Raw genomic sequence first — 27,669 nt, forward strand, 5'->3', positions numbered from 1 at the left:
TAGGGGAGGGAGTAGAGGGAGGGAGGGGATAATTTGGAAAAATGAATACAAGGGATAATATTATAAAAAAAATTACTCATGCATATATACTGTCAAAAAAAATTTTATAATTGTAAAATTAAAAAAAAAAGAATACATATAAAGCATCCTAGCAAAGTAGGCAAAAGCAAAAGAAGCAATAATACAAAAGCTACATAGAGCCCATGGGATACAATACAAGGGGATGGGAAAGGAAGTATGTTAGATCCAATCACTAAGCTGGTCCAGCAAGGGTATTCATCTCTCTGTTATGGTGCTGTTTCAGGAGTTTCTTGGGTCATCTCCTCTTCTTCTTCTTCTTCAGCCCCTGTTTTAATAGGAACAATTCTCCTTGTTCTTTTTTTCTGGAATCCAGTGGCCTTCCGCATCAGGATCTGCAAGATATAAATATCCCACCCCTCTCCCAAGTACTAAGAATGGATCTTACCAACGTCCTTCCTCATCCTTCCAAAGGACATTTTGAATGTTCTCTAGCGCTTGAAGTACAGTTTTCATGGAGCTCAGTTTTCTGTCCTGTCTATGAGATTGTGTCAAATGTATCATTCCAGGACACAAAAAATTGTAAGTTTATAAGGTTTTATCCACATCTGTCGTGTGGGCCATTGGGGATTCTGTCTTACTTCCTCCCCCTTTCTATTTAACAAGGGTGGCCTTCAGAGTATGATGAGCCTGTTCCACCAGGGCCTAACCCTGTGGATTATAGGGAATTCCCATAACATGTTTTTTTGTTTTTGTTTTTGTTTTTGTTTTTTTGAGGCTGGGGTTAAGTGACTTGCCCAGGGTCAAACAGCTAGGAAGTGTTAAGTGTCTCAGACCAGATTTGAACTCGGGTCCTCCTGAATTCAAGGCTGGTGCTCTATCCACTGCGCCACCTAGCTGCCCCCCCATAACATGTTTTATGGCGAATGTGGTGAGGAAGTGGACATCTGCTTAGAGGTATAAGCTGGTCCATTGTTGGTCTTTATGGTATTAGGAACTCTGTGAGAGGAGAAGCAAATATACAAATGTTTAATGACCAAAGGAGTATCCTCACAGGAGGCCACTGTGGCCCAAAGGAATCTAGAAAAGATGTCAATACAGACGTGGATGGCCACACGGCTCCCATGTGTCATATCCATTTGCCACAAATCATTGAGGAATAAACTCCTGGGATTAACTCCTTTACTAGGTGGAGGAGGGAGAAACTGAGCACACTGCTTCCCTATCTGTCGGGCTTGTTCCCAGGTGAGGCCATAAAGGCAATGTAGCGAAGTAGCAGGTAAGTGGAGAAATTCATGGGTACATTCAGAGGGTGTGGTGACCTTGAGAAGGGAGCATTGTAAAGCATGGTCCACCACCTCATTGCCAGTTAATATGTCTCCTGCAACAGCATTGGTGAGAGTATGCATGCAGGATGAAAATGGGATGTTTCCTAGTCTGTAAAATCAGCTGCAATTCAGCAAGGAGGTCAGCAATTAAAGGATTCTGAGGCTATAGGACAGCATCCTCAATGCCTCTGAGCCCTTGGACAGCATATAAGCTATCTGATAGGATGTTAATGGGCTCTGGCTATCTCTTAAATACATCCTTTTAAAATGTCATATAAAGGCTACATCAAAGAAATAGCAATAGGGGCATGAACCCTTAACCACTGAATTTGTCAAATTAATTTCTGAAATAGGTTCAGAGTATTCATCTTGTCTAAGTGTAAGTTAGGTATCTGATTAGTCACTGCAGAAGTCCCCATGAGGAGTCCCAGGTAAATGTAGGATCTTTTCTGAGGCTACCACCAGTCCATGTTGAGCGAGAACACTCATGGTCTCTTTAAGCAGGGTAGAGAGATCTTTCCCGCTGCTTATTGATAACAGTATATCATCCATATAAGGCAGTATCATAGCATGAAGCCATGCCTTCCTAATTGGTTCTAGCATTTGCACTATGTACACCTGACATAAGGTGGGACTACAACACATCCCTTGAGAGAGAATTTTCCATTGGTAGCACAAATCAGGTCCTGCATTGTTTATAGAGGGAATGGTAAAAACAAATCTTTTATTATCCTCTGGGGCCAGAGGGATGGAGAAGAAACAATCTTATGTGTCTATTACTGTAACTGGACAGCTAGTGAGTACTAGATTAGGAGATGGCATGCCAGGCTGTAGGACTCCCATAGGTTCAATAGTAGCATTAAAGGCCCTAAGATCCACTAGCAGTCTGAATTTTCCATATTTTTTCTTTATAATAAATACAAGGCTATTCCATGGGCTGGACGTTGGTTCTATATGCCCAGCCTCTAACTGTTCTTGTATAATTTCACAAACGGTTCAGGCTTTATAAACTGAGAAAGGCCATTGGAGTACCCAAACCAGGATGTTAGATTTAGATTTCCATGTTAATGTTGTGGGCTTGATATGAAACAACACCAAACACCCAATGACCCCAATTAAAAATCCTGTGGAAGAGAAAGCAATTAGAGTGTGTGTTTCTCTCTGTGTGTGTTTGTGTGTATTTTTGTTTGTCTGTTCTTTCTACAACTTGGGACTTCACCAGCCAGGTAAAGGGCATCTCTGAAATCCTCTAACAGGTAAGAGGCTCCATGATACAGACGATGCTGGGGATGGGCACAGCCAAATACACGTAGGAGGAGGAATGAGGGAGTTTGTATTTTGGGGGGAGGTGTATAATTTTGTGGGAAGTCATTGTTGTAGAGCTTAATATGAGAGACCTTCCTTGTGCCAGCAATTGGAAATGGACAAGATGCTTGTTTCTATGTCTTCAGTGTCCTGAATACAACTGAGATCATAAGAGGACACTTCTGTAGACTTCTGGGAGAGAACTCAAACCCTCTGAGACTCACCTACAAAGAAAATGGGTTTTCATTGTGATCCCGAAGAGGCTCCTCTGTTCTTAAGTAGCAGACAGACATGGACCTGGGAGTTGGGGGGATCTGACTTTCAAATTCACTCTCAGACAGAGCTGAGTGTCCCTGAGGGAAACCATTTCTCCTGTTTGCCACAGTTTCCTCACAGGGTTGGTGTAAGGATCCAGTGAGATGGTCTATTGGGAAAGGCTGTCGGGTACAGTGCAAAGGACAAAATAAAGGAATTTCCCCTCTCTCTCCCTGATGTGATCCTGAGACTGCCTCCGGGTCTTCATTGCTTAGAACATTCAAACAATTCTATTGTTTGATTCATTGGGGGATCCAGTTGAACCATCAGACAGCTGTGTCTTAGAAACAGCTGTTTCCTCTTAGAGGAAATTGGGCAGAGCAGTATCAAAGTTCTTAAACTTTTTCTGACAAGGTACCTTCTGAGAGCTACTGGAGCCTATTCCCCCTTTCTCCAAACCATGTATTAAGTAAAAAGACAAATTATTTGTAATCTCAAAAAATGTATATCCATTCTTTTTTTTTTTTTCCATTGGAGTGGGTAGACAAGGTTGTTCATTGTGCTTGTAGATATGCAATGTAGGTGTGTAAAATCCCTTTCTCCCTGTAGTTGGGTGGACAATCTTTCATTACTTCTTAGAAAGCTGGTAGGCTTTAAGGCACTGAAAGGGTTAAGAAAGGTTTGTCCAAGTCTCTATGTCTGGCCCTTCAGACCCACATTGTGGTCAGTCTTTGCCTTAGGTCTTGTGGACTTGAGAACAGAAATAGGAGAAAACTCTTCAGGGAAAGAAGAGGCAGGGTGCGGAGCCAGTGCACTGTAAGGCTGACAGGTCCATAGAATGTTGTGAAATCCAAGACTCTGGTAATTATTCTCAGAAATTTTGCACTTTGAGCAGGCTGACAGATGGTACTCACTACAGCAAACAAATGAATTGGGCAGATTCTTCTTTATACAGACAGACGCTTTATGTAAAAAGTTTCATCTTCTTTTTCTTCTCTTGTGATACAAAGGAGAGTGTCAGTTGTTGCCTTTGGATTCCTTTTAATAATGAGCAGAGAGGAGAAAAGAGATAGAGAAAGAAACAGGAAAGGGCACCTGTGGGAATGGATCATTTTTATTAATTGTGTTGAGGCTGGTTCTAGTATCAAAACATTGAGCACGATGAAAGGCAATGGCTGGGCTGTGTCCGATGAGCTATTAGCGCCTTCTTGCACTGCTTGCAGCTCCTTTAGCTGGGAAGATGGGGGACTTCTGAGAACCAAAGCTTACTAATTTTTTTGTTGACATTCTTTTCCCTTAGGAAAAGTTGAACAATGCCAAGGAGGCACAGAGTACATCCCCATGGTGAGAATCAATTAAGAAGCATGTTGTGCTATTTGTTCTTAAATCAATCCTTCTATCAAATGAGGAAGGTATCCACAAAATTCATTTAAAGAGGGAGGAATAAAAGTACGTCAACTGGAATATGCCAGATAAAAAGAGAGTATACAAGAATAATGTCAGAGGGCATAATCTTCATGGAACACCGAGCCTATCAGAGGAGCTTAGGAGACAGGTGGACAGGGGCCCAGGTTGCTAGCTATGGCAGCAAAGAAAAGAATACCTCGGGGGGGGGGGGGAAATGTTGAGCAAGGAATCAGAAGATGCCTCAGTCAATATATGATATGTGGGCTGAGCGAAGGGAAGAGTGGTGGATGGCTGAGCCTGCAACCCTGGTGACAGAGAAGGGAATTTCAGAAGAGGGCAGAGGGTGTAGGACAAAGAACAGATTCCGTTTTGGATATTTTGAGATTCCCAAGAAATTGGACATCCGGGTCAAAATGTCCAACAGAAGTTATGTGGGAGTTGGGGAAGAGAGCTCCAGAGAGAGACTGTAGCAGGATCAGTATATGTGGAAGTGTTTTAGGCTTTTTCTGTTTCATTCTCAACATTCTGTCTGTTGGAAGGAGTAGATATAAATTTTCAGTATATGGATATGTATATATCTCACTAGATAATAAAGGGTGTGAGGTGAATAGAAATGGATAATATCTTTTTTTTTTTAATTTATTTTTAAATGTTGAGAAGGAGGGAGATGGGTATGTACCAGGAAAAGGGAAAGGGAGAAGTGAAATGAGGAAATTTATCTGCCATGAGAAATAAAGGCATGAAAAGTTTTTTCCAGTGGAGTGAAAGAGGGAGACAAGAGGTTGCTTGAGTAAATCTTACTCATCAGTTCTGGTTTAAATAGGAGACACCATAAATACTGATTAGGGATATCGCCCTTTATCTTAGATGGCAGGAAACTGGGGCTGGAAGGGAATATGGGAAGGGGGGGTCATCAAAGAACAGGTCATTTTGTGGGAGTCAGTGATCAGTAATGAAACACTTTTGAGGCGAGACAGAGTGAAAAGAGAGAGAATAAGTGGGGAAAAATACGATTAGCAATAGTAAATGTAAAAGTGATTTTTAAAGCAAGTTTCTCTGATGGAATAACATTGCTCTCTGGGAAATGGCGAGCAGAATCTTCTCTGGAAAAAAAAAAAAATGGAAAATCCTCCATGAACGGAGTCATATAGGCCATACATGGAAGGATAGCAGTGTTCTGAGAGGAGCAGCTAAAACGGATTTTGTTATTCGCAGTGATACAATCCTCCACAACTACTCTGAAGAACTTTTAGATATTGAAAGACTTATTTCAATTCACAGAGAAGGAATGATTGTGTCTGAATACAAAAGGAAACATTCTCTATTTCCCTCATCTTTTTATTTTTCACTTATTTTTTCTGAAGGCATTTTATTTTTCAGGAGGGTGAGAGATGTCTGGATTTTTTCCCCACAATTTTTATGGAAATGTTTTGCCTAATTTTCAATGGAGTTTCTTCATTATAGGGAAAGAAGTACAAAGCAAAAATCTAATAAATAAATGTAAAAGAAACATTTTTGAATGTAAGCTGGGAAAAATATTAAATAAATTAAAATTTTAAAAATCACTTTTTTTCTTTGTGGGTTATAAGAATAATTTTGCATTTCAATTAGTAAAACTCAACTGAATGAGAATGTGAGAAACCAGAGCGCAGAATTTAAGATGGTGAGAAAGGGGGAACATTGAGTGGGGGTCAGTGTTAGTAAACATTTATTAATCATCTACTGTGGGCCCAGCAATGGGAGGGGATACCAAGAATGGGCCAATGCTGTCCATGGGCTGAAGGAGCTCCCTGTCTAAGGGGCTGACTCCATGCAGACAACCCCGCACAAATAAGTGATTTATTAGAAAAATGAGGAGTAATGATATTTTCTCTTGGTCTTCCTCCAAGTGAGTACCGAGGGAGAATGTAGGCAAAAGCATGCTGTCAAGGGTTCGCTTGTGCTCCGAAGGCCAGGTATCACTCTTGGTAGATCATAAACCCTGGGCTGCTGTATCTTTCCCACCCAGCATTTGTTTCCTGATTCCTTCCCCTTTGGTCATATGGTCATGTCTTCATTCACAGACTTGGTCCCGGAAAAAGAAAAGAGCCTGTTTCAAAAAAGAGCATTACTCATGGATCAAGGATGAGCTCTCCATATTGCTCCCTTGCCAAGGGGGAATAATGAAAAAAGTGCATGAGCTCAAGGGACAGCAGGAAAAATATCCCACAGAATACACCACACAGGAGAAGAACTTTGAGGCCCTATCCGCTCTGAGCAAGCCGTTTGTGCCTCCCCCTGTGACGCTGAGAGTCCCTTTAGTCCTGGTGAAAGCATCCATTCCTGCAATGCCTGAGACACATCCAAAATCCACCCAGGCCTGGCCTGACCAAGTAGCTGATGCTCCTCTGAGGAGGAGATCAAAAATCCAGCCTGCGCTGGGCAAATAGCACATGTCAGCCTCTGAGATTGGAGTGAAACCTTTCTGCCAGTGGCCCCAGGGTAGACCTGAAAACCCTCAACATCCTGTCTTGTGAAAGGCAGTGGACGCTGAAGAGCCCTGCCACCGAGCATGCTGGTCTGGCCCCAGCATTGCAGATAACAGCCTGTCCTGTGAAAGACAGAAGTCCTCCGAAGAGGACAGCCACCAGGAATTCTGGATTGACCCCCCAGGCAAACTCTTTGCCCAAGTTGGTCCGTAAGGACTCCTCCAAACGGGCCCAAGGACAAGGTTCTGTGAAGGGTCGATTTGCTTTTTTTTTTTAAAAAGATTCCCCTCTAGAGGAGTATAAAGTCCATCCGGGCTAATTCCCTACAGGGTCTCTGGGTAAGTCAGACTCAGGATGAGTCAAAGTCCTTGGACTTTAGGGGGGAATATGAAGGAGGATGGGCTGGGCTCCCCTTAGGAGGGAGCCTGGGGAGTAGTGGAGCCTTGGGGCTCGGGGAGAGGTGGAGCCATACTGGGGGCTTCTGACCTCTGACACACTCCTCCCACTCAGGGAGTCTCTCGAGGCTGCCCCTGCGCACAGAATGGTGTCGGAGGGATACAAGATAAGGTCCTTCTGTACCCTTGGGAACCTCCTCTGGAGCCAGAATGGGTGCCGGGCGGAGAGCCAAGGGAAGTCCTGGAAGGGAACCTCAGGTGGCAGGTGAGGGGGAGAAGGCGGGGCAGGCCATGGAAGAAGCGCTCCCTTCCTTCCCCAAGGATCTTAGCAAGAATGTCCGACCCCCACGCAGGGTCTCCCATTTGTGCCAATGGCCTTGGCTGGGAAGCGGGCCACAGAAGCGTTCTGTCTAAGAGGGAAGAGCGCTGGTGTGCTCCAGTGCTAAGGAGCCCCAGATGTGCCTGGGACGCTTCGGAGGAGGAAGCTCCCAGGCTTGTCCCCAGGGGGTCCCTCTGCTTACCCTGGGCCCCAGGAGCTCTGGAGAAGGGTGGGCAGCGCAGAGGGCCCGGACTATTTCATGTCAATCCCTGAGGGATGACGTGCCCCGTTCGGTGCCAGACTCACTGGCCCATGTCTTAGGAACCCTGACAAAGTCTCTCCATCAGTGAGTCCCAGGAGGTCACCCAGGGGCCTAACCTCATCCTTAGAATAAAGGGCAGCATCCAACAACCAGAGCCCAGTGCTAGCACCGGCTATCCCAGCCAGTGTGAAAGCCTGATTCCCACGGTGCGCACCCATTCTCATTACTGGTACCACTGCAGATTCACTAGCTCCCACCCCCCAGAATGGTATTAAGGTTCTCTGACCTCTGCCATGAGGAGGGCTGGCTCCCCGCTGTCCCCCTTCCTCCCCACCCTTCCCGGCCCAAGTCCCAGCTTCCTTTGGACCCTCGATGTGCTCCCGTGACCCTTAGTGGCTTTCCTGTAATCCTCAGTGGCGTCCAGTGACCCTCAGTGATGCTCCCATGATCCTCAGTGGAGACTCCTGTGAACCTTGGTGTTGCTCCTGTGACCCTCGGTGTTGCTCCTGTGACCCTCGGTGTTGCTCCTGTGACCCTCAGTGGCACTCCTGTGATCCTCAGTGGAGACTCCTGTGACCCTCGGTGGTGCTCCCATGATCATCAGTGGAGACTCCTGTGACCCTCGGTGGTGCTCCCGTGATCCTCAGTGGAGACTCCTGTGACCCTCAGTGGCACTCCCGTGATCCTCAGTGGAGACTCCTGTGACCCTCGGTGGTGCTCCCATGATCATCAGTGGAGACTCCTGTGACCCTCGGTGGTGCTCCCATGATCCTCAGTGGAGACTCCTGTGACCCTCAGTGGTGCTCCCGTGATCCTCAGTGGAGACTCCTGTGACCCTCGGTGGTGCTCCCATGATCCTCAGTGGAGACTCCTGTGACCCTCGGTGGTGCTCCCATGATCCTCAGTGGAGACTCCTGTGACCCTCGGTGTTGCTCTTGTGACCCTCAGTGGCTCTTTGTGATTCTCAGTTGACACTCCATGACCCTTGCTGGTGCTCCGTGATCCTCAGTAAAAACGGCATCACCAGGATACAGCAGTGGCCCTCCAGGTGCTTTCTTTCGGGCAGCTCGGGGCCAGGAAGAGCAGAGGCCAGTTTCTCAGGCCATCCAGCCCCCTCTCCATTCTGGAGTGAGGGTCTGTCCAAAACATCCCCTGCAAGGCCAGGAAATGGCCAGCTTGCATCTACCCTGTTGTTTCCTTCACCATTTTGGGGTCCAGTCCCCAGAGAGCTGAGAGATTGCCATGGGGCACTCTCCAGTAGAGTGGGCTTCCTTGTTTCTCCTAAGTAATCTCTCCCCCCACAGAACAGTCCCATTCCACCGTTCTGGATGGCCTCCTCCCAACATGCTGCTTGTCGAGGGGCCACTGAAATGGACCCCAGGCACTGCAGAGAACCCTTCCTTCCCAATGCCCAGCTCATCCTCTTCCTGTCCTGCCCTGTCCGCTGGCAGCTGTGCCCTCTAACAGAATCCAGGTTCTTGGAGAGCTGCCACCCAAAATGATTTTTTTTAATTTTTATAAGTATAAAACAATTTTTTGATACTACATATGCATGAGTAATTTTTTTTATAACATTATCCCTTGTATTCATTTTTCCAAATTTTCCCCTCCCTCCCTCTACTCCCTCCCCACGTGACAGGCAATCCCATATATTTTACATGTGTTACAGTATAACCTAGATACAATATATGTGTGTAAATACCATTTTCTTGTTGCACATTAAGTATTAGCTTCCGAAGGTATAAGTAACCTGGGTAGAAAGTAGTGGTAACAGTTTACATTCAATTCCCAGTGTTCCTTCTCTAGGTGTGGTTGTTTCTGTCCATCATTGATCAACTGGAAGTGAGTTGGATCTTCTTTATGTTAAAGATATCCACTTCCATCAGAATACATCTTCATACAGCATTGAAGTGTACAGCGATCTTCTGGTCCTGTTCATTTCACTCAGCATCAGTTGATGTAAGTCTCTCCAAGCCTCTCTGTATTCCTCCTTCTGGTCATTTCTTACAGAACAATAATATTCCATAACCTTCATATACCATAATTTACCCAACCATTCTCCAATTGATGGACATCCATTCATCTTCCAGTTTTTAGCTACCACAAAAAGAGCTACCACAAACATTTTGGCACATACAGGTCTCTTTCCGCTCTTTAGTATTTCTTTGGGATATAAGCCCAGTAGTAGCACTGCTGGGTCAAAGGGTATGCACAGTTTGATAACTTTTTGGGCATAGTTCCAGATTGCTCTCCAGAATGGCCGGATTCTTTCACAACTCCACCAACAATGCATCAGTGTCCCAGTTTTCCCACATTCCCTCCAACATTTATTATCTTTTCCTGTCATTTTAGCCAATCTGACAGGTGTGTAGTGGTATCTCAGGGTTGTCTTAATTTGCATTTCTCTGATCAGTAGTGATTTGGAACACTCATATGAGTGGATATAATTTCAATTTCATCATCTGAGAATTGTCTGTTCATATCCTTTGACCATTTATCAATTGGAGAATGGTTTGATTTCTTATAAATTAGGGTCAGTTCTCTATATAATTCGGAAATGAGGCCTTTATCAGAACCTTTAACTGTAAAAATATTTTCCCAATTTGTTACTTCTCTTCTAATCTTGTTTGCATTAGTTTTGTTTGTACAGAAACATCTTCTATTTTGTGATCAATAATGATCTCTAATTCTCCTCTGGTCATAAATTCCTTCCTCCTCCACAGGTCTGAGAGGTAGACTATTCTCTGTTCCTCTACTCTATTTATGGAATCATCCTTTAAGACTAAATCATGGACCCATTTTGATCTTATCTTGGTATATGGTGTTAAGTGTGGATCCATATCTAATTTCTGCCATACTAATTTCCAGTTTTCCCAACAGTTTTTTTCAAATAATGAATTTTTATCCCAAATGTTGGTATCTTTGAATTTGGCAAACACAAGATTGCTATAGATGTACCCTTTTTTGTCCTTTGTACCTAATCTGTTGCACTGATCAACTGGTCTATTTCTTAGCCAATACCAAATGGTTTTGGTGACTGCTGCTGTATAATATAGCTTTAGATCAGGTACACCGAGGCCACCTTCATCTGACTTTTTTTTTCATTAATTCCTTTGAAATTGTCGACCTTTTATTCTACCATATGAATTTTGATACTTTTTCTAGGTCATTAAAATAGTTTCTTGGGAGTCTGATTGGTATAGCACTAAATAAATAGATTCATTTGGGGAGTATTGTCATCTTTATTATATTTGTTCGGCCTATCCAAGAGCACTTAATATACAATAACATGCAATAGCAAGTTGTGTACATGATCCCACGTGCGCAGAATATACTTAGCATATGTCCAGTGTTTTTACATAAGGGTGTAAGGGTTTAAAAAGGGGAAAGTCCTTGAAATAAATGGACTCCATTTTTCCACCATCCTCAGGAGTCCCTCCTCATCACTTCTCCACCAGGAAGGGATATTTTAATCACCCTGGTATGGGGGCTCTAGAAAGCAGGACATAAAAAGGAACCCACCATTTCTCAAGGCAAATGATTGCACTTCAGCTAACCGTACAGATTACAAAATTTGTCCTCATATCAACTTGTCCCTTATAGCTTCTATCCATTGTTTTTGATTCTGCCTTCTCAGGCCAAACAGAACAAGTCGAATCCATTTTCCTTTTAACAGCATTTCAAATATTGAGCAGTTATCTTGATACACATGTCAACAGCCTGGTCTTTTCCAGGTCAAATATTTGCAGTTCCTTCAGGCTTCTCCTGAGGGCTTTCTTCTGGAAATTCTCAAGCTGCTCAGTAACCTCCTCCATGGTGGCACTAAGAACTGAACATAACTGTATAGACACAGTCTGATCAAGTCACAGGAAAGAAAAATCTCCTTATTCTGGGAAGCTAATCCAATTTTAATACAGAAGTGTAATATTCTCTCTAAAAGGTAATGTTCTCTGTTGAGGTTTTCTTGGGGTCTCTGGGAGCAGCCTTCGTTCAGTTCAGTAATCACCACACGAGTAGCCAGGAGTTAAAGTCCAAATCCTCTGTTTTCTCTTTCAAAGTCTTGTTTCCTTTCCTGTGGCCCGGTTAGCTTTGTTATAGTCCAGATCCTTTATGCTCTCCCTCCTGGTGCTGGGCAGCTTTCTGGATAGCCTTCTGGAGTCTTGGTTTCAGTGGAGAAGTGAAGGAGGAGAGCCTGCCACCAAAGTGGTGTGAGATGGGATGAATCTGTCTGAGCCCAAGGGCTTGTGCTCCAACCTCCAACCTCCAGCCACCAGAAAGGTTTGGAAGATGGAATGAATCTGTCTCAGCCTCCAAGAGCTGCTAGTGCGTCTCTCCTATATAGCCCTGAGAGCTTCTCCTTATATGCCCCACACTGAGTATAAACCAATCATTATATCACTAGGAAACCATTATTTGTTGTAGGATTAAATCAATGCTAAACTAGATTTAACCACTGTCTCCACAATTCCACTTAGTACCTTGTTTCAGTTCAGAGTTCTGACCCATAGCACAGAAGCAGATCACTTTAGATTTTTTGATTATCACCTTATAGTGCTGATTGATTGAATACAGTTCACTCAATCTCTAATATCATTTTTTCAGATAAAATGTTTTCTAAAACAAACCCAAACATCATGTAATTTTTAAAAAATGTTTTAAGGATGCCTTTTGTCAAAAAATTTCTCAGCATTACCTATATTGAACCCTGACTTTAACTCCCCAAACATCACTTCAAAATATATGTAATGTTGTATCCCACCACTCCTCTGCTCGAAGAAAGGAGCTTTATTTCAATATCTCTTCCCTAGGATTTTTACTGGCTCTCCCATTCTCCAGAACCAGTATCTTTTTAGTGATCTTTTCATTCAAGGCAACCATTAAAGTTGACTAAAGAGAATACAAAGATGAGTGGGAGCTTGGCTACTTGGTGGTTGTCCTTCCCTCTTGAAGAGCAGCACAATGACATTACTATGTTAGAGTGGAGTTCCAAGGTGTGGGACTGTGGCTGATCAGACCAATATGAGCTCAGATCGCTCTGCCATAGGTCAGACACAAATAGCCCCTATATACATTTGGAACGGACACTCAAATTTTGGACAACGTGAGTTGCTTTGGGTTAATTCGATTCTGCTTTTTTCATAAAGCACTTTCTCTGATGAGGGCACACCATGCTGGGTGGTCCTGAGACAGGGTCTCCCATATCATATAATCAGTTCTACTAACTTGAGAATGTCCTTGTATGGCTTTTTCTGACCACATTGTGAGCTCTTGTCCTATGTGAGTTCTCCATAAGATAACGTTTTTGGTAAGTGGACATTTGGCAGTTTAAGAATGTGGACAGCCCAACGGGGATACGCAATGTGCAGCAGAATTGGAATGATGGGAAGGTTAATTCAAGAAAGGACCCCAGCTTCTGGTTATCTTCTTCTGCCAGGTCTTCAGTTTCCTGGCATGGAACTGAAAGCCTATCCATGTTTCAAAGGCCTACAACAACAAGGTCAGCACAACCTTAGGTTCAGTGTGTGGTCAGTCTAATACCTTTCCTCTCCCATACGTCCCTTCAGCATCGCCCAAACATTGAGCTAGCTTTGGCAATGTGTGTGTCAAACTCATTATTAATGTGGACATCCCTGGAAAGTAGACTGCCAAACTAAGGGAAATTGTCCATAGCATTCACAACTCACCATTTACTGTAACTGATGGATCTACTTATGGTGCTTGGTGATGGAGAACCTGTTTTCTTGGTGTTAATTGTCAGGCCAAAATCAGTACAATCGATCCGTACTTTGTTGCATCTCAGCTCCAAAAACAGCATTTCGCACAATCGCCTGCAAACAAAAAGTCATGTATCAATAGGTTAGGATTCTTACAAAGTACTAAGAGAGTGCAATTGATAGAGACTATAATTATCTAATTTAGCATGGTTCAGTATGATTGATCTGATCCTACCAGGAGATGTTATGGGCCAGAACTAGAGACAAGGTGCTAAGTGGAATTGAGGAGATTGTGGTTAAATCTAGTTGAGCATTGATTTAATCCTACAACAAATAATGGTTTCCTAGTGATATAATGATGGGTTTGTACTCAGTGTGGGGCTTATAAGCCAGAAGCTTTCAGCACCAGAAGGACAAGCCCAGTAAAGGACAAGCCCACTCTAGGAGGCAGAGACAGAGTCATTCCATTTTCCACCTTTGTGCTGGCTGGAAGCTGAGGTACAAACCTTTGGATTCAGAGATAGTCGGAGGGAGCTAGAGGCAGAAGCTGGAAGAGGCAAAGGACTAGAGGCAAGATCCAGAAGGCCTCCAGAAAACTAGCCAAGCCCCAAATGGAGATAAGATTTTGACGGAAGCAAAGGATTTGGACTTTAATCCCTGGCTGAACTTGGGGTGATTATACTACACTGAAACTAAGGCTTCTTCCCCGAAGCCCCCCGGGAAACCTGCTCCCAGAGAAAATTATATTTTAGAGAAGAATATGACACCAATACTCCCTCCACTTTAGTTTTGGCTGGTAGCCTTTTCAAGGTGAAGAATTTACCATCAGTGTGGAAGCTGATTTTGATGTTTGTCATCATCCAGGGTATTTGACAACATGGCTAAAATCTTGTTAAAAGGCATGGGAGCATGGATATGGTCTTTCACTCGATTGGTGACTGGGAAAGCTTGAGATCTGTGTCCATTATCCAGAACCCAGGCAAGCATGCCATCATGAAATCTATGTAGTATACTGTATGTATGTAGTATAGTATAATGATCTCTTGGCAAGCAAATATTTTTTTTAATTGGTAAAAAGTTTAATTTTATTCATAAAATTATTTTGTTAATTTTTTTTTTATTAATAGTTTTTATTTACCAGTTACATGCATGGGTAATTTTACAACATTGACAATTGCCAAACCTATTGTTCTAATTTTTCCCCTCCTTCCATCCCCCCAGATGGCAGGTTGACCAATTGATGTCCAACATGTTAAAGTACAAATTAAATACAATATATGTATACATGTCCAAACAGTTGTTTTGCTGTACAAAAAGAATCAGACTTTGAAATAGTGTACAATTAACTTGTGAAAGAAATCCAAAATGCAGGCGAACAAAAATAGAGGGATTGGAAATTCTTTGTATTGGTCCATAGTCATTTCCCAGAGTTCTTTCGCTGGGTGCAGCTGGTTCAGTTCATTATTGCTCTATTGCAACTGATTTGGTTCATCTCATTATTGAAAACGGCCACATCCATCAGAATTGATCATCATACAGTATTGTTGTTGAAGTACACAACGATCTCCTGGTCCTACTCATTTCACTCAACATCAGTTCATGTCTCTCCAGGCCTCTCTGAAATCATCCTGCTGGTCATTTCTTACAGAGCAATAGTATTCCATAACATTCATATTCCATAATTTACTCAACCATTCTCCAATTGATGGACATCCATTCATCTTCCAGTTTCTAGCCACTATGAAAAGAGCTGCCACAAACATTTTGGCACATACAGGTCCCTTTCCCCTCTTTAAGATCTCTTTGGGATATAAGAACTGCTGGGTCAAAGGGTATGCACAGTTTGATAACTTTTTGAGCATAGTTCCAAATCGTTCTCCATAATGACTGGATGTATTCACAATTCCACCAACAATGTAGCAGTGTCCCTGTTTTCCCACATGTTAGGTTCCAACATTGTGCATTATCTTTCCCTTTCCCAGCCAATCTGACAGGTGTGTGGTGGTATCTCAGAGTTGTCTTAATTTGCATTTCTCTGATTAATAATGACTTGGAGCATCTTTTCATATGACTACAAATAGTTTCAATTTCTTCATCTGAGAATTGTCCTTTGACCATTTGTCAATTGGAGAATGGCTTGATTTCTTATAGATTAGAGTCAATTTTCTATATATTTTGGAAATGAGGCCTTTATCAGAACCTTTGAGTGTAAAAATGTTTTCCCAGTTTATTGTTTCTCTTCTAATCTTATCTGCATTAGTTTTATGTTTGTACAAAAACTTTTCAATTTGATATAATCAAAGCTTTCTACTTTGTGATCAATAATGATCTCTGGTTCTTCTTTGGACATAAATTCATTCCTCTTCCACAGGTCTGAGAGGTAAACTATCCTATGTTCCTCTAATTTATTTATATTCTCATTCTTTATGCCTAGGTCATGAACCCATTTTGACCTGACCTTGGTGTATGGTATTAAGTTTCTGGTTTCTGCCATATTAATTCCAATTTCCCTAGCAATTTTTGTCAAACAGAGTTCTTATCCCAAAGCCTGGAGTCCGTGGATTTGTCAAACACTAGGTTATTAGAGTTATTGATTTTTTGTCTTTTGGACCTAATCTATTCCACTGATCAACTAGTCTATTTCTTAGCCAATACCAAATGGTTTTGGTAGCCGCTACTTTATAATATAATTTTAGATCTGGTACAGCTAGGCCACCTTCATTTGATTTTTTTTTTCATTAATTTGGCAAGCAAATTTTGACAGAATTTTCCATAAGTCTTCACAATTGATAGAATCAAAGGCCTTGGTCAGATCCATAAATGTTATATTTAAACCTCTGTTCTGCTTCTGGCATTTCTGCTGGAGTTGTCAGGCAGCAAATACCACATTGCCTGGCTTGAGCTTTCTACAGATGTGGGATACAATATTAAGAAGGACTCTGGCAAGAATCCTGCCAGTGATGATTAAGAGAGAGACTTCCCCTGTGATTGCCACAGGACAATCTATTCCCTTTACCTTTATAGACATGGACGGTGGAGGCATCCTTGAACTCCTGGGCCATAACCTCCTCTTGCTATATGATCTAAAAAAATTCCGTCAGGGCAACTAGGTTGTAATGACCACGTTAGTACCCTGGATACTTTAGAATCAGCCAGAGTCAGGATAAGCAAAAGTCTTTATTCTTGATCTTTTGGGATTGCCGTCTGGGGCATAGATATAGGAATCTCCATACCTCTTTTCTCTCCCTCCACTGCCAAAGAATGATCCTGCTTGTCCTACTCCACCCTCCCATGACTCCTTTCATTCACTGTATACACCCACAGATAGAGCCAGCACTAGGTGGTGGGCCAGGCCATTCTCCAAACATATACAGAATTGTCCAATCGGTAATTAGCCTCAAGTGCTTGGACTCAGTGCAACTCAGTTTTCAGCCCTTTACACTAGGTGGTGCAGTAGATAGAGAACCAGCCCAGAAGTCAGGCGGACCTGAGTTGAAATGTGACCTCAGATACTTAACACTTCCTAGCTGTGTGATCTGGGCAATTACTCCCAATTGCCTCAGGAAAAAAAAAAAAAAAAAAAGTCAGCTTTTATATGATCATTGGACAGCCCACTTTGTGAATCTCACCTGGTATCGAATCAGAACTAGGTAAAAGTAGCTCAATGGCATTCAACATTTCTTCCTCAGCTAGGGAAGGTTTGATTTCAACCTAAGATAAACGGACACTGGCTTCAGCATGGATTGATGATGGTCTGTTGAGAACCCCATGGAAGGGTTCAGCCCATCTCTCTAGTATCATGTCCATATCACTAAGCACTGTGATTCCCTCAGCACTGAGTAGTTTAGATCTTTGAGCAGATAGTCTAAACCAGGTTGAGGGTCTCAAACACTTCAAGGAATTTGAGAACATTGTAAGTACTTGGGATAACACTAAATAGGAAGAAAATCCTCTCTAGGGGTTCAATAGGGACACATACTGGGTCTGGGAGCACTCAGGGAGTGATCTCTAAATCCAGTACAGACACAAGTTCAGAGGCCCTCATTTCTCAAGTCTAATCATTGTAAGATGATCTCTAGTTCTACCTGACCCATTTTCATATCACGATCTCCCTCACAGTACAAGAAAGTTTCTTTCCTTGATGCTTCTATTGCCTTGACACTTTTCATATTCATTGGTAATTGCTATTGAAGAATACTGATTAATCAGCAGTAATTGCTTTCATGAATTGCACCTAGGGAAATGCAGACATGTATTTTTCAAGAGACATGATTATTACTGCTCTAGGGGCAGATTAGATCAGAGAACCATGTCTTATAAAGACAGCCCTGGATGTGTTCCCCATATATGCACACACACATAACCAAACCAAAGTCTGCACTCATTGCGGGAGTCATCCTCAGGCCCCAAAACAGAGACAGAAGTGAGGTGAGTTTCTATGTTTCATCCTCAGCCAAAAAGATTCTGTGCTCAGGGAAAGAGCATGTCCAGTCAGGAAGTGGAGAGGAAATACAGAAATGAGTGCAAGCTGTTTGTATGCTGCAGGGAGGAAAGCCTCTGAAGAAGGGAATGGGATTTTTTTCTTCAGAATCTGAGAAATGCTCATTCTGATGGGTGCTTCTCTTTCACTTCTAAATCCAGCTTGGTTCTCTTTCCTTGGAAAGGGACTTCAGAGGACTGTGACTTTTCTCTCTTCCCAGTCTACATCCATCTTTTGCCATTTCTTATACTGTTGGTCCTCCTCTATACCGCTTTATTGGTTAGATAAACATATAGATCTTGAAGTTTCCCCCTCCTTCTCAAAGAGGTCCATGACATCAGGGAGGTGACTCCAAGGCATGCAAGTGAGTTGGAATGAAGTCAGGGAGGGCTGGGTAAAATCACCTGCTTCACTTTCCCCTCCACAACTATCTGGGTCCACTGACCAGATATAGATCAGGACAATTGAATGGTTCTGGATGCAATGGGAGTCCTTGACCTTTTGAAAGCCTGATCTTCAACTTTCAGTGATTAAGACCAGGCAGGAAGCAACTGAGGCAAAGAATGTCCTCTTTCACCTAGTCAAAAAACTAAATCGAATAAATAAATGAATAAATCTGAGGGAAAGAGCTTCAGGATCCAGATTCAGAAGCTTGGCCCACTTTCTCTCTTTATTTAGCCTATCATGTGCTAGGCACAAACACTTTACAAACTATCTGCCCTGAGTTCTAACACTCCATCTGTTATGTGGGTTCCTACTGTCACCATTTATGCCAAAGAAAACTTAGCCCAACTCTTTAGGAGGCATCTACAGCCAGATCTAAACTCGGGTTTTCACATCATATGAGACATTAAGAGAAAAATGGAAAGGTATATTAAATAAAGTGTGTGAACTCTACCACCATGGCTGTGGTAACTACAGACCACTCCTGATCTTATACACTGGGATCTGAATCAGTGCTCATTGGAGGGCTGTGGGAATGATTGGAAAGGAAAGGTAATTAATTTCTCATAGGAGGACTCAGCATACAGGACTGGACTTGCAATTAGGAGGACCAGAGTTTGAATCCCATCTCAGGTACTTACTAGTTCACTCTTAGTTTCATGATATGTAAAATAAAACAGTCACAAAGTTCCCTTGTAGTTCTAAGTCAATGACCCTATGATCCTGTAATTATACAATTGCCTACAATAAGTAGCAAGTGCTTTTCATGTGAGTGATTTTGTTATAAGATAGATAGGAGTCCAGAGGAGAAAAAATAATTTGTGCATAGAATGTAGGAACCCATCATAATGAGGTTGGTTGGAGGATGTTTTATATAACCAGCCAAGACAATGAGCAATAGTGAAGAGGGAAATTATCATGGTTCTTTGGGTGTACGTCTCAAATTGTGTGTTCAATTAATTAATGAGGGCACCACAGAGCCCTGAAGACTCTCACCAGCCAGTGGGGAGTGATAGTAGAGTCAGAATTCCACAAGATGGACTCTAAGTCTCAAAATCCCAGATGATGTGTTATCCCCCCAAAATGGCTCACCAGCTTTTATTTTTATAGGAAAATTTCAGTCTCTGATGTATGTTACTGATGTTTCAGATCTGAATTTCTCAAGGATTAGCTAAAGGTGGTGGCCTGTGTGTGATCAGAATATTCATCTATATTCTCACCCCTCAGAATGCAGAAATTATTTGCCTTTACTCCTAGGAACTAGAAAGTTACAAGAGACTCAGCCATCTACCAATTCTTTGGGTTTTTGCATCTGATTATTGAATGGTGTCGGAGGGATACAAGGTAAGGTCCTTCTGCACCCTGGGGAACCTCCTCTGGAGCCAGAATGGGGTGCCGGGCGGAGAGCCAAGGGAAGTCCTGGAAGGGAACCTCAGGTGGCAGGTGAGGGGGAGAAGGCGGGGCAGGCCATGGAAGAAGCGCTCCCTTCCTTCCCCAAGGATCTTAGCAAGAATGTCCGACCCCCATGCAGGGTCTCCCATTTGTGCCAATGGCCTTGGCTGGGAAGCGGGCCACAGAAGCGTTCTGTCTAAGAGGGAAGAGCGCTGGTGTGCTCCAGTGCTAAGGAGCCCCGGATGTGCCTGGGGCGCTTCGGAGGAGGAAGCTCCCAGGCTTGTCCCCAGGGGGTCCCTCTGCTTACCCTGGGCCCCAGGAGCTCTGGAGAAGGGTGGGCAGCACAGAGGGCCCGGACTATTTCATGTCAATCCCTGAGGGATGACGTGCCCCGCTCGGTGCCAGACTCACTGGCCCGTGTGTTAGAAACCCTGACAAGGCCTCTCCTTTCCCCCCTCCCCACCCTTCCTGGCCCAAGTCCCAGCTTCCTTTGGACCCTCGATGTGCTCCCGTGACCCTTAGTGGCTTTCCTGTAATCCTCAGTGGCGTACCCGTCATCCTCAGTGGTATCCTGTGACCCTCAGTGGTGCTCCCGTGACCCTCGGTGGTGCTCCAATGATGCTCAGTGGAGACTCCTGTGACCCTCAGTGGTGCTCCTGTGACCCTCGATGGTGCTCCCATAATCCTCAGTGGAGACTCCTGTGACCCTCGGTGGTGCTCCCATGATCCTCAGTGGAGACTCCTGTGACCCTCGGTGGTGCTCCCATGATCCTCAGTGGAGACTCCTGTGACCCTCGGTGGTGCTTCCATGATCCTCAGTGGAGACTCCTGTGACGCTCGGTGGTGCTCCTGTGATGCTCGGTGGTGCTCCCATGATCCTCAGTGGAGACTCCTGTGACGCTCGGTGGTGCTCCTGTGACACTCGGTGGTGCTCCCATGATCCTCAGTGGAGACTCCTGTGACGCTCGGTGGTACTCCTGTGACGCTCGGTGGTGCTCCTGTGACCCTCGGTGGTGCTCCCATGATCCTCAGTGGAGACTCCTGTGACCCTCGGTGGCTCTTTGTGATTCTCAGTTGACACTCCATGACCCTTGCTGGCGCTCCGTGATCCTCAGTAAAAACGGCATCACCAGGATACAGCAGTGGCCCTCGAGGTGCTCTGTTTCGGGCAGCTCAGGGCCAGGAAGAGCAGAGGCCAGTTTCTCAGACCATCCAGCCCCCTCTCCATTCTGGAGTGAGGTTCTGTCCAAAACATCCCCTGCAAGGCCAGGAAATGGCCAGCTTGCATCTACCCTGTTGTTCCCTTCCTCATTCTGGGGTCCCGTCCCCAGAGAGCTGAGAGATTGCCATGGGGCACTCTCCAGTACAGGGGGCTTCCTTGTTTCTCCTAAGTAATCTCTCCCCCCACCGTTCTGGATGGCCTCCTCCCCACATGCTGCTTGTCCAGGGCCCACCTGAAACAGGGGCGGCACTGCGGGGAGCCCCTCCTCCCAATGGCCAGCTGGTCCTCTTCCTGTCCTGCCCTGGCCCCGGCAGCTGGGCCCTCTAACAGAATCCAGGTTCTCGGAGAGCTGCCGCCCAAACTGATTTTGAATCCTAAATAAACCCCCTTTTTCTTCCGTCTCCAGAGCTGGAGGGGCTCCCAGCGGCTTCTGGGGTTCCCCTTCGGAAAGGGGCCCAGCGGCACCTGGAGGTCGGGTGGGAACATCCTGGGGTGCGAGTCCTTGACGAGGGGGGGATACATCTAATACCATTTCTGAGAAAGCAAAGAAATGCATGGGGGTGGGGGGAGGGGCTTCTGAGCTGAGCTCACTAGCCAGCTGGCTGCCACAAGCTCAGGGGTCCTTTCTTTCTTCCTCCTCCTCCTCCTCTTCCTCCTCCTCCTCCTCAAGGGGGATCCTGTCCAGGGGACAGTGCGGGCTCAGGGACCCCGGCGGTCTGAGGAGGATTTGTACCTCTCTTGGGCAGCGGCAGGTCCAATGGCCGAAGGGTCAGGGGCTCCCGCGGGCAGAGCGCCTTCCTCCCGGCCACGTGGTCAGGGCCCTGAGACCACAAGAGGGGGAGGGGGTCTCCGAGGGCACGAGGCTTTTCTTAGGCCTGGGGTCCTTCACCTCCCTTGAGGCGCGAGCCTGGGGGTGCAAACAGGGTGATGCTGAGCAGGACGCTCCCCTCTCATTGGGGGGCCCCTCCCAGAGCCAACTCGGGGTTCAGGGGCCGTCACCGTGAGGCGCACCGAGCCCGGGTCAGCTCCACAAGAAAGCCTTGGGGGGCGCACCAGCTCCAAGCGCCGGGAGGGCGTCCTCTACGGATATGACCTCAGGGTCAGGACACATCTGGCGCCAGTTCTATGCAGACACACAACAGGTGCTCTAGAAATGCATGTCACCAGCCCCCTCCCCAAACCGGGGGCAGCCCTGGGGTGTCTGCAGGGCCGGCTCCTCGCCATGCCAGCCTCAGTTTCCTCATCTGTATGATGGGCGTCATAGCCGCTCCACCCTCCTTTCCCCGGGACTATAATGAGGACTCTGTAGGCGTGCCCGGCACTCAGCAGGCGCCGATAGATTGCTTGCCCCGCCCCCCCAGCAGCATTTCCCCCCCCCCCCTCGCCCCAACTACGCGCAGCTCTAGGTCACATGGCCAAGTTTATGCGGCGCGCTCCTGCGCACGCTCACAGGTCACCATGAGACCGCCGCGTCGCACACACGCACACGCACACACGCACACGTTCAAACGCGCGCGCATCCCCCTCCCCCAACCTCCTACACCTAGTACTCACTGGTCCAGGGTGCTGGGTCACTGGAAACCGCAGTTCTAAGGCCGCGATAGCTCAACGCACGCGTACTGACGGGAAGCCACAGGCGGAGGCAAGAGTAGGAGCAGGACACTGCGCGTGCGCACTGCACCCTCCTCGCTCTCTCCCTGAAGGGTCTAGAGCAGGCATGCGCATTCCCTCATTCTCTCCCTCCTCCTCCTCCCCAGGGCTCTTTCACAGAAGCAAAGTTTAGGAAACGGGCCCGGGAGAAAGACGATTTCCCACAATGCATCTGGCTTCTCAGCCGTTCACCAACTACCCAAGGTCAGTTTGTCGAGGCTTTCTGGGAATTGGAGTCTAGGGGAATGAGGCAACCCTCTTCGAGGGAAGGGAAAATTGGACTTCAAATCCCAGAAGGCTTCGGGATCCGTCTTCCTTCCGACTCCAATTTCTGAGTCTGCGCACTAGGAGAAGCCGGGCATCTTGGAGTGGAGCCAAGTAGTTTTTAATGCCTTTTTGGTCTTGGTCTTTTGGCTTTCCCCTTTCTTTGAAAAACCCAAGTACTTCCGGTCTGTAGTCCATAAACATGACGGGCCGACCACGTGACAGGCGCTGCTAAACCCGGGAGCGGCCAGTGTGGAGAAGACGTTTCTCCATCTCTCAAGGAGTTTACAATCTAATCTCTGCGTTTTGTCATTTCCCCAAGTCCTTTTGTAGCCTTTGAACTTTATGTTAGCATTGACCTTTGCCCCCCTGATAGTGGGGACACTGTCCTAAGTGTCGGACTTTACCCTTTTATCCCTTTGGTTTTTAGTCCTTTAAATTTTTTTAACTTTATGGAACAAAACAAGCACATCCGTACAAGTACAGTAAAAAAAGATCGCATGAGAAACTTCCACTTTGTCTCGGGCAGCCTGCTCTTCCTTCTTTACAAATGCAAAAAGACCCTGTCAACTTGTGTTTTCCTTTTCCTGCCCTCTTCCTCTGGGCACAATGTGCCTGGGTGCATAAATTGTTTTATGCGTATTCACATTTACCGCTTTTTTCTCTGGATGCAGCTCCATCTGCTCATAAGCCCTTTGTTTGTGATTATTTAGAATAGTCTGACTGACTCATTCACTCACTTAGAACACCTCAAATCATTTCTCAAGAAAAGGTGACAATGGGCGCCAGCCTTGAATTCAGGAGCACCCGAGCTCAAATCTGGTCTCAGACACGCTTCCTGGCTGGGGGACCCTAGGCAAGGCACTGAACCCCAGCCTTGGGGGAAATAAAGAAACAAATAGAAATAAGAAAAGGTCAAAGCGGAAACATGGGTTAGATTTAGCTGTAAGAATTAGAATAACGTGAAATCTATATGTTATGCAACTTAAGGAGTAAATAAGAAAAAGATCAAAGGTAGGTATCAAATGGAGGATTTCAATGATGTTAAATTGAAAATTTGGTACAAATAAAACAAATAGCGCCAAGATTAAAGTGTGTGGGAAACGCGTGAAGAACCTACAGCCCAGAGTGACCAGACACTGTTTCCTCAAGTACACCAAGCCCATTAGGCCTCAGTTTCGGCTTCTTTTAGAGAAGGCCTAAACGACATTCCCTTGTCCGACATGGCCGAAGAAGCTGAACATCACTCTGTCCAATACCAGCTAGGGCTACGGTAGACTGAGGTGACCAATCACGACACACAGAGGGCGGGTTTTGGAGGTTCTTGGTTAGAATGTCTAAAAGCTGTAAGCGTTTTCAAGGCTCTGGCCTTATCCCGCTGTGAAGTTCAGGGGCGCGCAGACCAGGATGGGGGCCGCTTCTCGAGATTCTAATAAAGAGCTCTGCTTTCTATGAGTGATCTCCGAGTAGTCAATTTGGGTAGGTCTTCTAGTCCCAAACAAAAGGAAAGCAGAAAATCGAGGCAAACCTTGATATTCTTAAAGAGGATCCAAACGACGTCATTATGTCAGCATCGAGTTGCAGTGCGTCTGACTGGCTGATCAGAGCAGTAGGAGCTCGGAACGCTCTGCCACAGGTCAGGCCCCAACGGTCTCCAGGAACATTTGGATTCCCTGACTTTGCCCATCTCCAGTTTCTTTTGAGCTAATTCAATTCTTCTTTGCTCCTAGAGCACAGCCCCTTCTCTGATAAGGGCACTCCATTCTTGGAGGTCTTGTGCTAGGGTCTCCTATATCGTACAAGCGATTCTGAAGTTCTTCGGAGAGACCTTGAGAGGGTCCTTGTATCCCTTTCTGACCGCCTTGGGATCGCCCCGTGGGAGTTCATCTGGCATTGGAACGACGTGGCCCGCCCAGTAGAGTTGTGCCCTCTGCAGAAGAGCTGGGACGCTGGGCAGTTTCATTAAGGACCTCAGAGTCTGCTCCCCGATCCTGCCAGGTGATCCTCAGAATTTTCCTAAGACAATTCAAATGGAAGTGATTCTGTTTCCTGGCGTGACGGTGGTGGACTGACCAGGTTTCACTGCGTGCAACAAGGAGGTCAGGACAAGGCTCTGCAGATCTTCCGTCTGGGGGTCAGTCTAATACCTCTCCTCTCCCACATGTACCTTTGGAGCCTCCCAAACATGGCACTCGCTTTGGCAATGTCTGTGTCGGCCGCATTATCACTGTGGACATCCACGGAAAGCAGACTGCCAAGGTGAGAACTTAGTCCCAAAGCCCCTCCGTTCGCTGCACCCAATGGATCCACATATGGATGGTGTGGTGCTGGCTAATGGAGTACCTGGGTTTTCTGGGTGTTAATCCGTAGACCAAAATTCGCACAAGCAACAAAGAACTGATCCATACTTTGTTACATCTCCTCTTGGATTGTGTGCACAATGATCTGCAAACAAAAAATCTGTGTGACTGGGCAAAATAGCTTATCAAATAAATGTCTCATATATCTCTACACACACACACACACACACACACACATTTAAAGCACTATGTCAAATCTGTAAGAATACGAATCATTCTCCAATTGATAAACAGCTAAAGAATATGAAGTTTCCCAAAGAAGAAATCAAAACAATTTTTAGTCACATGAAAAAAATCTCCTAAGTCATTATTGATTTGAGAAATGCAAATTAAAACAATATTGAGATATTATTTCGCAGCTACTAGATTGGCTAAAATGATAGAAGGGGAAAGTGACAAATGCTGGAGATGATATAGAAAAAGTTGGGACACTAATGTATTTTTGGTGGAAGTGTGAACTGATTGAACCATTTGGGAGAACAATCTGGAATTATGTCGAGAGTCATTAAACTACTTAGACCCACCATTCCATTCTTTGGTCTATTTCTAAAAATGACGAGAGAAAAAGCAAAAAGAACCTGTGTGTTCTAAAATGTTCATGGCAGTTCTCTTTGTGGTGGCAGAGAACTGGAACTCACAGGGACGTCCATCAATGGAGGAATGGGCTGAACAACTTGTGGCATATTATTGTGCTGGAGGAGATGATGAGCTCCATGATTTTAGAAGATCACGGGAAGATCTGCATGAAATAATGAAGAGTGAAATGAGCAGAGACAAGAGAACATTGTATATGATAACAGCAACATTGTTTTAAGAACAACTTTGCACAAAGATGTTATTTTGTCTATTAGAAATAGCCATATTAACTAGAAAGATAAATAGAAGCATATATAGTAGAATTTCACACACATATATACATACATAGAGAGAGATATAGGTGTATATTATATACACACATATGTATATATGTGTATATAGTATTTGTATGTGTTTATAGGCATATAGGTATCTATTTACCTATTTATATCTAATGGTACCCATTTTTAGAGTAGGAAGGATAGAGGAAGAAAAAAAAAGGGGTGGTAAGGAAATTTACCTGATAACTTTGTTGGAAATTTGAAAGGCTTAAAGGGGCCGCTAGGCGGTGCAGTGGATAGAACACCAGCCCTGAGGACCAGAGTCCAAATCTGGCCTCAGACACTTAACACTTCCTTGCTGTGTGACCCTGGGCAAGTCACTTAACCCCAATTGCCTCAGCAAAAAAAAAAAAAAAAAAAAAAAAAAGGCTTAGCAAGTTGTTCATAGTAAAAAGAAATAAAAAGAAGGCCAGATTCTTAACTCAAGCTATTGGTGCTTCTAATACATAGGAGGATGGTCTAATATTTATGAAAAATTCAGGTATGATTTTGTAGAGGGCCAGTAATGAATGGGTCCATGAACAGCGAGGGTCCGGTCCAAGTGTTACTCTCTGTTAGGATGAAGTGATTAAAATTATTGGCTCACCATCTCCCTAATAATTGTTAAGACATATTTGGTAAATTCAGGATAATCTTGATGGAGAATCATGCAACAGAAACAAGACATTTTAATTATACTGTTTACTCCTCAACAATGAATTCTAGCTATACTTGTGGTAACTACATTCATATGATAATATCTGCCACTTACTACTGAGTACTGTTTTGACAAGTACTTTGCTATTGATAAACATCACAACTATTTACAATTCTGTTGCTGTTGAAAAGCATCAGGACTAGGCTATTTGCACTTTTGTGTTGATAATTATCTCTTACTGGTAGTTAGGGTGAATACAGAAATGTCAAAGTATGGATTGTGCATTCACCCTGGAGGTATATGATGCCTACAGAAGGTAGCCAATGTTGGGACACTAGCTTAAACAAGTATATTAAGCTTGGTGTTTCAGATTAATAAAAGGAGATTGCAAAGCATGTCTGCCACCTGGCCTTGGGTATTCATTTCAGATTCACACTCTGTTTTCACTAGAGCTGGACTCCCACAGGATTTAAGGTAGGGATTCCTTCCTTCTGATTAGACCTAGCTTTCTGGAATTGACTTTTTCACTGCTCTTAATGCTGAGCTCTCCTTCTTCCCTTAGTGAGTTCCTCTCTAAATCTCTATTTTGAGGCCAGCCTCATTTTATTTTCCCCTGGACTAATTTCCACCTCAATAGAGTTGGATAGAAATCTAGCTCTCCAGCTTGGGCTAAGTAGGAGTGGTCCTGGACTCAACTAGTCCCCCCCAGATAAAAGAATGAAACCACTTTATCTTGATTCCCTGGTATGGGTCTCTCAGGGGAGAGCTTCTCCAAGGGAATTTCCCAACTTTTTCCCCCAAAGTCCAAGGGAGGGAGAGAGAGAGAGAGAGA

The 27,669-nt window shown here is 44.7% G+C and overlaps 1 protein-coding gene and 1 long non-coding RNA gene across 4 annotated transcripts in view; one reads left to right on the top strand and one right to left on the bottom strand.

The window, feature by feature from the left end:
* LOC141564518 (uncharacterized) lies at positions 1 to 23,015 on the bottom strand. Of its 3 annotated transcripts, none has more exons than XR_012488639.1 (3): positions 22,564 to 23,014; positions 13,442 to 13,585; positions 1 to 6,402 (listed from the first exon to the last, which is right to left on the bottom strand). It is a non-coding gene; the product is annotated as an uncharacterized LOC141564518 (long non-coding RNA). The 3 variants fall into 3 exon arrangements; XR_012488638.1 differs by having other exon boundaries at positions 1 to 6,377; positions 22,564 to 23,012; XR_012488640.1 differs by lacking the exon at positions 1 to 6,402 and adding an exon at positions 8,106 to 13,241 and having other exon boundaries at positions 22,564 to 23,015.
* Positions 23,016 to 24,146: 1,131 nt separating this feature from the next.
* Positions 24,147 to 27,669, top strand: part of LOC141562618 (vomeronasal type-2 receptor 26-like) — a 79,946-nt gene continuing 76,423 nt past the window's right edge. Inside the window, exons 1-3 of the mRNA XM_074302620.1 lie at positions 24,147 to 24,196; positions 25,000 to 25,057; positions 25,099 to 25,182. Coding sequence (XP_074158721.1) covers positions 24,147 to 24,196; positions 25,000 to 25,057; positions 25,099 to 25,182 — 192 coding nt within the window. The remainder of the gene's footprint in view (positions 24,197 to 24,999; positions 25,058 to 25,098; positions 25,183 to 27,669) is intronic.

This window comes from Sminthopsis crassicaudata, chromosome 3, assembly GCF_048593235.1.
Source record: "Sminthopsis crassicaudata isolate SCR6 chromosome 3, ASM4859323v1, whole genome shotgun sequence".
In the NCBI taxonomy this organism is placed as follows: domain Eukaryota; kingdom Metazoa; phylum Chordata; class Mammalia; order Dasyuromorphia; family Dasyuridae; genus Sminthopsis; species Sminthopsis crassicaudata.